The 10,865-nt window shown below is 45.2% G+C and overlaps 1 protein-coding gene across 4 annotated transcripts in view; it reads left to right on the top strand.

Annotated features, from left to right (window-relative positions):
• Positions 1 to 10,865, top strand: part of LOC137347604 (endophilin-B2-like) — a 102,060-nt gene that overhangs the window by 43,546 nt on the left and 47,649 nt on the right. For all 4 annotated transcript variants that reach the window (XM_068012159.1, XM_068012158.1, XM_068012157.1 and 1 more), the window contains exon 3: positions 5,008 to 5,136. In XM_068012159.1, coding sequence (XP_067868260.1) covers positions 5,008 to 5,136 — 129 coding nt within the window. The remainder of the gene's footprint in view (positions 1 to 5,007; positions 5,137 to 10,865) is intronic.

The raw sequence follows: 10,865 nt of genomic DNA, 5'->3' as shown, positions 1-10,865 counted from the left end.
GATACAGTGCAACTACTGCACAGAGGCGTGAAGATTAAGTGCTTACACATGGCCTGGTTTCCAAACATTCTATGTGCCTTGATCATAAATAATTTTATGAGCCCAGACCAGCGCAACTGTGTCATTTCTAGACTTTTGTCCTGGTCCAGTCCGATAAATCATCGGAATAAGAGGAGGCCTTTCAGCCCCTCAAGTTCATTCTGCCATTCAATCAGAACATGGCTGATCTGTACCTCAAACTCCAGTTACCTGCCTTTGCTGCATATCCCTTAATCCCCTTACCCAATTAAAATCTATCAATCTCAGTCTTGTAAGATTCAATTGACCCTCAATATCCACAGTTTACTAGGGGTGAAAGTTCCAGATCAGTCCTTTGTGTAAAAAGATGCTTCTAGATCTCTCTCCTGAATGGCCTGTCTGTCATTTTAATGTTGTTCCCCCTTGCTCTGGACTCCCGGACCAGAGGAAATAGCATCAACTCTATTCATGACCCATTTTAAATCATTTTAAACATCTTGATCAGATTGCCCCTCAACCTTCTCAACTCAAGGGAATACAGGTTCATACAATCTGTCCTCGTAATTTAACCCTTTAGCCTCAGTATCAATAGGGAGAACCTGCACTGCACCCCGTCCGATCGGGTGGGGATAGTAACTCGATATTGCTTTGAGGGTTTTATTTCAAATGCTTCCTCCTTGTGTTAGATGTTTAAGCCATTTTTACCATCCTTGTTACAAGGTAACATTCCCACAGCAGTCCTGCCAATTGCTGTCTTCGTAGATCTTCTATAGAGTCTATACACTGTGTGGAACCTCTGTTAGACTTGCTTTCGATCTACATCGCACAAGTCGTCTTCCACCCCTCTTCATCTCACTCTATCAGCCTATCCTTCTATTCCTCTCTCCCTCATGTGTTTATCCAGCTTCCCCTCAAATTCATTAATACTATTCACCTCAACTACTCACTGTGGTAGTGAGTTCCACTCTCTGGGTAAAGAGGTTTCTCCTGAATTCCCTATTGGATTTATTAGTGACTATCTTACATTGATGGCCCCTAGTTCTGGTCTCTCCTACATATGAAAATATCTTCTCCCCACCTACCCTATCAAATCCCTTCATCATTTAAAAGACCTCTTGGAGAGAAGCTCCCCGCCCTGTTCAGTCTTTCCTGTTCGGTTTACCCTCTCAGATCGTCCTTTCAAAACTTTTTTTTTTTTGCACTTTTTCCAGTGCCTCTTTTTACTTAGTAATGGAGGCAGAACTGTGATCAGTTCGAAACGTGGTCTAACCAAGATTCCATACAAGTTTAACATAAACTCTCCTTTTCAATTCTATTCCTACATGTAAAATATTAGATAGAAACTACAACACAGAAATGGGCCATTCAGCCCAACTAGTCCATACTAGTCTTTAACCTCCACACCAGCAGCAGTCCTGCTCCGAGGTGTCTGCCCTATTCCTGTAGCCCATTTCTCCTTCATCCACCTGTCTAACCTCTTTAATGTTGATCTCTGCTTCAATCACTAAGTGCATTCCACAGCCTCACAACCCTTGAGTAAAATGGTTCCTCCTGATCTCTGTCCCAAATCTTGCATTTAATCTTATATCACTGTCTCCTCATTCTAGATCCCCTCAATCACTGGAACCAGTTTCTCACTGTCCTGTCCCGTCCTGTTATAATTTTAAACATCTCCATCAAAACAGCTACAGTTGAGAGGGGAACGTCAGCTGGGGTTCCCTCTACTGAGATATTCTGACTTCTTGTGAAGTGTAAAATCTGACTTTCTATTTGGATCCTGCGTGCAGCAGCCTTGAATACCGACACATCCCGTCAGGGTTACCGATGAAGGGTCACTGACCTGAAACGTTAACTCTGCTTCTCTCTCCACAGATGCTGCCAGACCTGCTGAGTATTTCCAGCACTTACTTGTTTTTATTACTGCACAAAACTGCGGTTTGTGGAGAGACTAGAGAAACCGGGAGTGCCTCCTTAGGAGCAGAGAAGGTGTTAGGACCAGGTGAGAAAGGTCTACGGCTCCCTCTCAGCCTTCACCTGGTTTAATTTTAAACACACCCGTGTTTTTAGCTCCCCCTTGGTGAATCCTTGTTCACTGCTTTTCAATTATAAGGCAAAGAAACCAGCACAAACAGGTTTGTAAACTTAAACTCTAATTCGGTTGACGCCTACAGATTCACGACACGCCCATGCTAGCAAGCATATGCGATACACACATGCAAATAGAGACAGAAAAGAGCAGAAGAAAAGTAAAGTGGAAAAGTTTGAGGCAATATCTGAAGCGGTTTCGTTACGGTTCTTCAAGCTCACTGGAGAGTCCTTGATTGTAGGTAGATCTTGCTTTTCGCTGGGGCCCAGTATTCTTCTTAAACCTTGTTCGCTGTAGGAGACTTCTCTCTTGGGGTTCATGTTCGGTTGTGGGTAAAATGTTGGAAAGGGTTATAAGAGATAGGATTTATAATCATCTTGAAAAGAATAAGTTCATTTGCGATAGTCAGCATGGTTTTGTGAAAGGTAGGTCGTGCCTCACAAACCTTATTGAGTTTTTCGAGAAGGTGACCAAACAGGTGGATGAGGGTAAAGCCGTGGATGTGGTGTATATGGATTTCAGTAAGGCGTTTGATAAGGTTCCCCACGGTAGGCTATTGCAGAAAATACGGGTGTTGAAGGTGATTTAGAGCTTTGGATCAGAAATTGGCTAGCTGAAAGAAGACAGAGGGTGGTGGTTGATGGCAAATGTTCATCCTGGAGTTTAGTTACTAGTGGTGTACCGCAAGGTTCTGTTTTGGGGCCACTGCTGTTTGTCATTTTTATAAATGACCTGGATGAAGGTGTAGAAGGGTGGGTTAGTAAATTTGCGGATGACACGAAGGTCGGTGGAGTTGTGGATAGTGCCGAAGGATGTTGTAGGGTACAGAGGGACATAGATAGGCTGCAGAGCTGGGCTGAGAGATGGCAAATGGAGTTTAATGCGGAGAAGTGTGAGGTGATTCACTTTGGAAGGAGTAACAGCAATGCAGAGTACTGGGCTAATGGGAAGATTCTTGGTAGTGTAGATGAGCAGAGAGATCTTGGTGTCCAGGTACATAAATCCCTGAAAGTTGCTACCCAGGTTAATAGGGCTGTTAAGAAGGTATATGGTGTGTTAGCTTTTATTAGTAGGGGGGTCGAGTTTCGGAGCCACGAGGTCATGATGCAGCTGTACAAAACTCTGGTGAGGCCGCACCTTGAGTATTGCGTGCAGTTCTGGTCACCGCATTATAGGAAGGATGTGGAAGCTTTGGAAAGGGTGCAGAGGAGATTTACTAGGATGTTGCCTGGTATGGAAGGAAGGTCTTACGAGGAAAGGCTGAGGGACTTGGGGTTGTTTTCGTTAGAGAGAAGGAGGAGGAGAGGTGACTTAATAGAGACATACAAGATAATCAGAGGGTTAGATAGGGTGGATAGTGAGAGTCTTTTTCCTCGGATGATGATGGCAAACACGAGGGGACATAGCTTTAAGTTGAGGGGTGAAAGATATAGGACAGATGTCAGAGGTAGTTTCTTTACGCAGAGAGTAGTAGGGGCGTGGAACGCCCTGCCTGCAACAGTAGTAGACTCGCCAACTTTAAGGGCATTTAAGTGGTCATTGGATAGACATATGGATGAAAATGGAATAGTGTAGGTCAGATGATCGGCGCAACATCGAGGGCCGAAGGGCCTGTACTGCGCTGTAATGTTCTAATTCTAATGTGTCTTCAGTGGATTCAGAGGCTTGTGAGAAAGAGATGGGAGCAGGCAGGAAGGAGATCTTCTCAGTCCAGGAATAAATTGTCTTTGAGTTCAAACACTCTGATTCTAGTTCAAAAGACCCTGGAACAGCCAGTTAGTCATGTGACTAGCTGGTCTAACCAGTCCTGGATTGTATCACCTTAGCAGCCTCTGGAATGCTCCTCTTACACACAATACCTGGTGATCAAGGTCCATTGTGGGTTGAATGTGTCAGGGAATGGTCCTTTGTGCTTCCAAGCAATTTCTGTTAATATGCAAATGTATTTTTCTAGCCACGGCTGATCTGTTTAACAAGTCATTTTCTCGCTCCAGCAGCAGTTTAAAATCAATGTTCATGAGAGAATTAATGTGCCTCATTCTTGGCAGGTGGGGTCCTAACGTGACAGAAGGTTAAGGAGAAAGTTGAGAGGTGTTCAAAATCATGAAGGTTTTGGTAGAGCAAATAAAGAGAAGCAGTTTGCGCTGGCAGGAGGGTTGGTATCCAGAGAACACCAGTTTAATGTGATTGGTAAAAGGAACCGTGGGGAAAGATGAGAAGTTTTTTGTTACACGGTGAGTTGTTGTGATCTGGAACGCGCTGCCTGAAAGGGCGGTGGAAGCAAATTCAATAGTAACTTTCAAAAGGGAGTTGGATAGATAGTTACAGGGAAACAAATTGCAGGGCTATGGGGAAAGAGCAGGGGAGTGGGACTAATTAGAGAGCTCTATCAAAGAGACAGTAGGAGGGATGTGAGGGAGAACCTTTTTTACGCAGCGAGTGGTAATGACCTGGAACGCGCTGCCTATGAGGGTGGTGGAAGCAGAGACGATGAATGGTTTGAAAAGGAAATTGGATAGGCACTTGAGGGAAATAAACTTGCGGAGCTACAGGGATAGAGCAAGGGAATGGGACTGATTGGATTGCTCTACGGTGAGCCAGCATGGACTAGATGGGCCAAATGGGCACCTTGTGTGCCATACTGACTCTGTCAAGCATGAAGGCCAAATGGACACCACCTTTGCTGTATCGATCAGATTGTGGACTGTCTTGTGTAGAGGGGATGTGGTTAACTCCTCAATTTGAGGAGTGTTATCAAGCATTGGGGAGTGGGGGAGGGTGTTGAACAGTTTTGTGTGATGTCTGGGGGGGGTAAGGTTGTGTGGGGGGTTTAGGGGCAATACTCTCCAAGTATGAAGCAGGTTAACAAACTGGGGCTAATTCTGTTCCTTTACTCACTCCAGGTGCTCGAATTGAAGAATTCCTTTATGAAAAGCTTGACCGCAAGATTCCCTCACGGATCACCAATGGCGAGCTGTTAGGACAGTACATGATCGATGCAGCCAGTGAGTTTGGACCAGGGACCCCTTATGGTGAGATCTCAAAGCCAATTAGTATAAAAAATAAATATAGCAGTCAAGAACCGCCTTGAATAGCTTATCAATGTTGAAGTGTCAGCTGTGGCTCAGTAGATTGCACTCTCACCTCTATGGGTTCAAATCCCACTCCAAGACTTGAGGACAAAAATCTAGGCTGACCCTCCAGTGTAGCACTGAGGGAGTGCTGCACAGTCAGAGGTTCTGTGTTTTCGATGTGATGTTAAACCGAGGCGTCATCTGCCCCCTCAGGTGGATGTAAAAGCTCCCATGGCACTATTTCGAAGAGGAGTAGGGGAGTTCAGGGTCATTGGCACCTGGTGTTCAGGGTCAATAATTATCCCTCAACCAACATCACAAAAAACAGATTATCTGGTCATTATGACATTGCTGTTTGTGGGAGCTTGCTGTGTGCAAATTGGCTGCCCTATTTCCAACATGACAACAATGATGACACTTCAAAACAATACTTCATTGGCTGTAACGCACTTTGGGACATCCTGAGGTCATGAAAGGCGCTATATAAATGCAAGTCTTTTTTCTTTTTTGAAAGTAAAAAGAAAGATTTGCATTTATATAGCGCCTTTCATTGCCCCAAATTGCTTTACAACCAATGAAACATGGTTATGAAGCATCATCACTATTGTCATGGTGGAAACCTGGCAGCCAATTTATGCACAGCAAGCTCCCATAAACAGATAATGTTCAGATCACCTGTTTTTCAGGGATAAATATTGGCCTGGAATACACAGCGAATGCCCACACAGTTTGTTGAAATAGCACTGTTGTATCTTTGACAAGAGGAGGCATGTGGGGCCTCGGTTTAACATCTCATCGGAAGGATGGCACCTCCTACAGTGCTGCACTCCCTCAGTACTGCACCACGAACTGGATTGTCTGCTGGTGTCTCTGAAGTGGGACTTGAATATCCAATGTTCTGACTCGGAGATGAGAGTGCCTCCCACAGAGGCACAGCTGACACCACTATCTGAAATAACTTTCCAAATGAATCAGTGCTCCCAGTACAGCAAACAGTGTGTACATTAAATTATCAAGACAGGCTGAATAAACTAGGCTTGTATTCTCTTGAGTATAGAAGATTAAAGGGAGATCTAATTGAAGAGATTTAAGGGAATGAAATAAGTTGACAGAAACTATTTCCTCTGACGGGGTAAGTCCAGAACAAGGGGGCAAAACCTTAAAGTTTGAGCCAGGCCGTTCAGGGGTGATGTCAGGAAGCACCCCTTCACACAAAGGGGAGTGGGAATCTGGAACTCTCTCCACCCAAAGAATTTGTTGAGGCTGGGGGGCAATTGAAAATTTAAAAACTGAGATTGACAGATTTTTGTTAGATCAGGATATCAAGGTGAATAGACAGAGTTGAGTTTCTGATCAGTCATGCTTGGACTAAATGGCCCTCTTCCTATTCCAATGTGTACGTGTGTGTGTCCATATGTTACTGTTAACACCTACAAGGTCTTGCTGCAGTGACGTAATTGTCACAGACAGTGAACTGGAGGTGTGAGTGTGAGCAAGCGTGCTCCGGATTATGATTCCAACTGGCTTCAGGCACAAATACCCGATGTGGAATATGGCGCCCGCAGAGTGTCTATTTTTTGACAATTGGGAGCAATCCCACTCAGACCTTGACTCAATCCCAGGGCCTCTTGAGCAGATTGGAAATGGTAAACAACTGATTTTAAATGAGCCAGCTCTGGCCGTCTGCGGAGAACTCTTCCACTATTCGAGCCTGGCAGTAGTCCAGCCCTTGTTGTTCAGCTTTGGATTCTAGCATTTATTAACATTCTTCTCAAGCAACTAATTAGTTTACAGCCCCATTTTACAAATTGAATAATGTCATTAGGTATGCTATAATCTCTGACTCATTAACCTCTCCGATAGTGTACAGCAGTATGTTACTCTCTGCTGAGCAACTTTTCTTATAGTCATAGAGTCATACAGCACAGAAACAGGCCCTTCGGCCCATCGTGTCTGTGCCAGCCATCAAGCCTATCTATTCTAATCCCATTTTCCAGCACTTGGCCAGTAGCCTTGTATGCTATGGCGTTTCAAGTGCTCATCTAAATACTTCTTCAATGTTGTGAGGGTTCCTGCCTCTACCACCTCTTCAGGCAGTGTGTTCCAGATTCCAACCACCCTCTGGGTGAAAAGTTTTTTTTCCTCAAATCCCCTCTAAACCTCCTGCCCCTTACCTTAAATCAATGCCTCCTGGTTATTGACACCTCCGCTAAGGGAAAAAGTTTCTTCCTATCTACCCTATCTATGCCCCTCATAATTTTGTATACCTCAATCAGGTCCCCCCTCAGCCTTCTCTGCTCTAAGGTAAACAACCCTAGCCTTCTCAGTCTCTCTTCGTAGCTGAAATGCTGCAGCCCAGGCAACATCCTGGTGAATCTCCTCTGCACCCTCTCCAGTGCAATCACATCCTTCCTATAGTGTGGTGCCCAGAACTGTACACAGTACTCCAGCTGTGGCCTAACTAATGTTCTATACAGCTCCATCATACCCTCCCTGCTCTTAGATTCTATGCCTCAGCTAATAAAGGCAAGTATCTAATATGCCTTCCTAACCATCTATCTACCTGTGCTGCTGCCTTCAGTGATCTATGGACAAGTACACCAAGGTCCCTCTGACCTTCTGTACTTCCTAGGGTTCTACCATTCATTGTATATTCCCTTGCCTTGTTAGTCCTCCCAAAGTACATCACCTCACACTTCTCAGGATTAAATTCCATTTGCCACTGCTCCGCCCATCTTACCAGCCAATCTTTGTGTCATCTGCGAACTTACTGATCATACCTCCCATATTCACGTCTAAATCATTAATGTACACTACAAACAGCAAGGGTCCCAGCACCGATCCCTGCAGTACACCACTCGTCACAGGCTTCCAGTCGCAAAAACAACCCTCGACCATTACCCTCTGCCTTCTGCCACGAAGCCAATTTTGGATCCAATTTGCCAAATTATCCTGGATCCAATGGGCTCTTACCTTCTTAACCAATCTCCCATGCAGGACCTTATCAAAAGTCTTACTGAAGTCCATGTAGACTACATCAACTGCTTTACCCTCATCTACACACCTAGTCACCTCCTCGAAAAAATTCAATCAAATTTGTTAGACATGATCTCCCCCTGACAAAGCCATGCTGACTATCCCTGATTAATCCCTGCTTCTCCAAGGGGAGATTAATCCCGTCCCTCAGAATTTTTTCCAATAGTTTCCCTACCACTGATGTTGGATTCACTGGCCTGTAATTACCTGGTTTATCCCTGCTATCCTTCTTGAACAATGGTACCACATTTGCTGTCCTCTAGTCCTCTGGTACCTCTCCTGTGGCCAGAGATGATCTGAAAATTTGTGTCCGAGCCCCTGCTATCTCCTCCCTTGCCTCACATAGCAGCCTGGGATACATCTCATCTGGGCCTGGGGATTTATCCACTTTTAAGCCTGCTAAGACCACTAATACCTCCTCCCTTGCAATGCTAATTTGTTCAAGTATATCACAATCCCCCTCCCTGATCGCTACACCTACACCGTCCTTCTCCACAGTGAAAACAGATGAAAAGTAATCATTTAAAATCTCACCTATGTCCTCAGGCTCCACATGCATATTGCCACTTTGGTCCCTAATTGGCCCTACTCTTTCCCTGGTTATCCTCTTGCCCTTAATATACTTATAAAAAGCCTTGGAATGTTCCTTTATCTTGCCCACCAGTGTTTTTCATGCCCCCTCTTTGCTCTCCTAATTACTTTTTAGAATACCCCCCTATACTTTCTATACTCCTCTAGGGCCTCCGCTGTTTCCAGCACTCTGAATCTGCCATAAGCCTCTTTTCTTCCTTATCCAATCCTCTATATCCTTGACATTCAGAGTTCCCTGGACTTATTGGTCTTACCCTTCACCTTTACGGGAATATGTTGGCCCTGAACTCTCACTATTTCCTTTTTGAGTGACTCCTTCCTCGTGTCTCTGGAGAACTGGAAGCCTGTTAATAAACCAGACTGACTGCAGCCTTTTCCAAGTTTCAAGTGTGATTCTTTGCAACATCTGGCAACCAGAAACACCATAAAGCCGAAACACATTTCCAATGTGTCTGCACCCCAAAATATTTCCTTATTGCTGCAACACAGGAAAACTTGATTTGCTTGCTCTCTGGTGTCTGCAAGCACTGATTGAGTGTGTCGGCCTGGCTATTTGGCTCTGGGAGGCATTTCCAATGAGCCTGGCACTCTCCATGTCCATGGATGCTCCCATTCCAGCAGAGGTTGAGGGTGGGGGGGTCTACCTCATCCTTTAATGCTGCTTGCACAGGAGCAGTTATAACAGCTGTCCTCCACTCACCCACATCTTATTTTTTAATTCTTTCATGGGATGTGTGTGTCCCTGGCAAGGCCAGCATTTGTTACTCATCCCTAATTGCCTTTGAACTGAGCTTGCTAGGCCATTTCAATGACATTTAAGAGTCGACCACATGGCTGTCGGTCTGGAGTCACATGTAGGCCGGACCGGGTAAGGACGACACTAATATAAAAGCAAAATACTGCAGATGCTGGGAATCTGAAGTAAAAACAGAAAGTGCTGGAAATACGCAGCAGCTCAGGCAGCTTCTGTGGAGAGAGAAACCGAGTTAACTGATAGAAGGTCACACGCCTGAAACGTTAACTTTCTGTTTTTATTTTGGGTAAGGATGACCGATTTCCTTCCCTACAGGGCATTAGTGAACCAGATAGGTTTTTACCACAATCATTGAAGTTTCATGGCACCATTAATGAGTCTAGCTTTCAATTCCAGATTTTGTTTTGATTAATTTAAATTTATTAATTAATTGAATTTAAATTTCACCAGCTGCCATGGTGGGATTTGAACCCGTGTCCCCAGGGCATTAGCCTGGGCTTCTGGATTACTAGTCCAGTGACATTACCACTACACCACTGTCTCCACGATGCCACCTCCCACCCACTGATCCCGTGTTGGTTAAGGGATGTAAAAGCTCCCACTCGTTGCCTTCCACCTGAGAGGACAGACGGGGCCTTCTATTTAAGGTCTCACCTGGAAGACGGCACCCCCAACAGTGTAGCACTCCCTCAGTACTGCACTGGGAGAGTCAGCCTGGATTATTATCCTCAGTGGGACTTGAACCTGCGATCTTCTGACCCAGATGCCCACTGAGCCACGGCTAACACCGTATACGTGTGGCCTTAAGTGCATGGTGGCCCTTTAATTTTCCCAGGTGCCTTGCACTTCATGGATGTTGGCAGATAAAGCTGATCCATGTGCGGGTACTGTGATTGGTTGGATGGGGTTGAGATATAGACCGATTATATAAAATGGTGTTTCTATTTTGTGTTTTTTTACCTACAGCAAATCTGCCTCCTGGCAGCAAAGCTCTCCTCAGCGCTAGCAGCTCTGTGGGAGTCTGTAATTTGCTCGTGAGTGCAGCTGCTGAGGGAAGGTGTTGCAGTGAATGTGGGCACTGCTGGCACATGGGCTGGGGTGATGGGGGAGGGGGTGTCCAGACCTGTTAGACCGATGGTCATTGGCAGCGTTCCTGCCAAGCTTCGTGTGTGTGCATCCACGCAACAACCTGGAAGGTTCCGTGCAGGCCTTGTTCTGTGTTAAATAACATGCGTGTAAAAAGAAAAGGTACCACATATTGGGAAAACTGGCCAGACGCAACAAATGACATTTTAGGGGGGAGCAT

Source organism: Heterodontus francisci, chromosome 32 (assembly GCF_036365525.1).
Source record: "Heterodontus francisci isolate sHetFra1 chromosome 32, sHetFra1.hap1, whole genome shotgun sequence".
NCBI classification, from domain to species: Eukaryota; Metazoa; Chordata; class Chondrichthyes; order Heterodontiformes; family Heterodontidae; genus Heterodontus; species Heterodontus francisci.
Note: the sequence above shows the minus strand (reverse complement) of the source record. Positions and strands in the feature narration are given on the sequence as shown.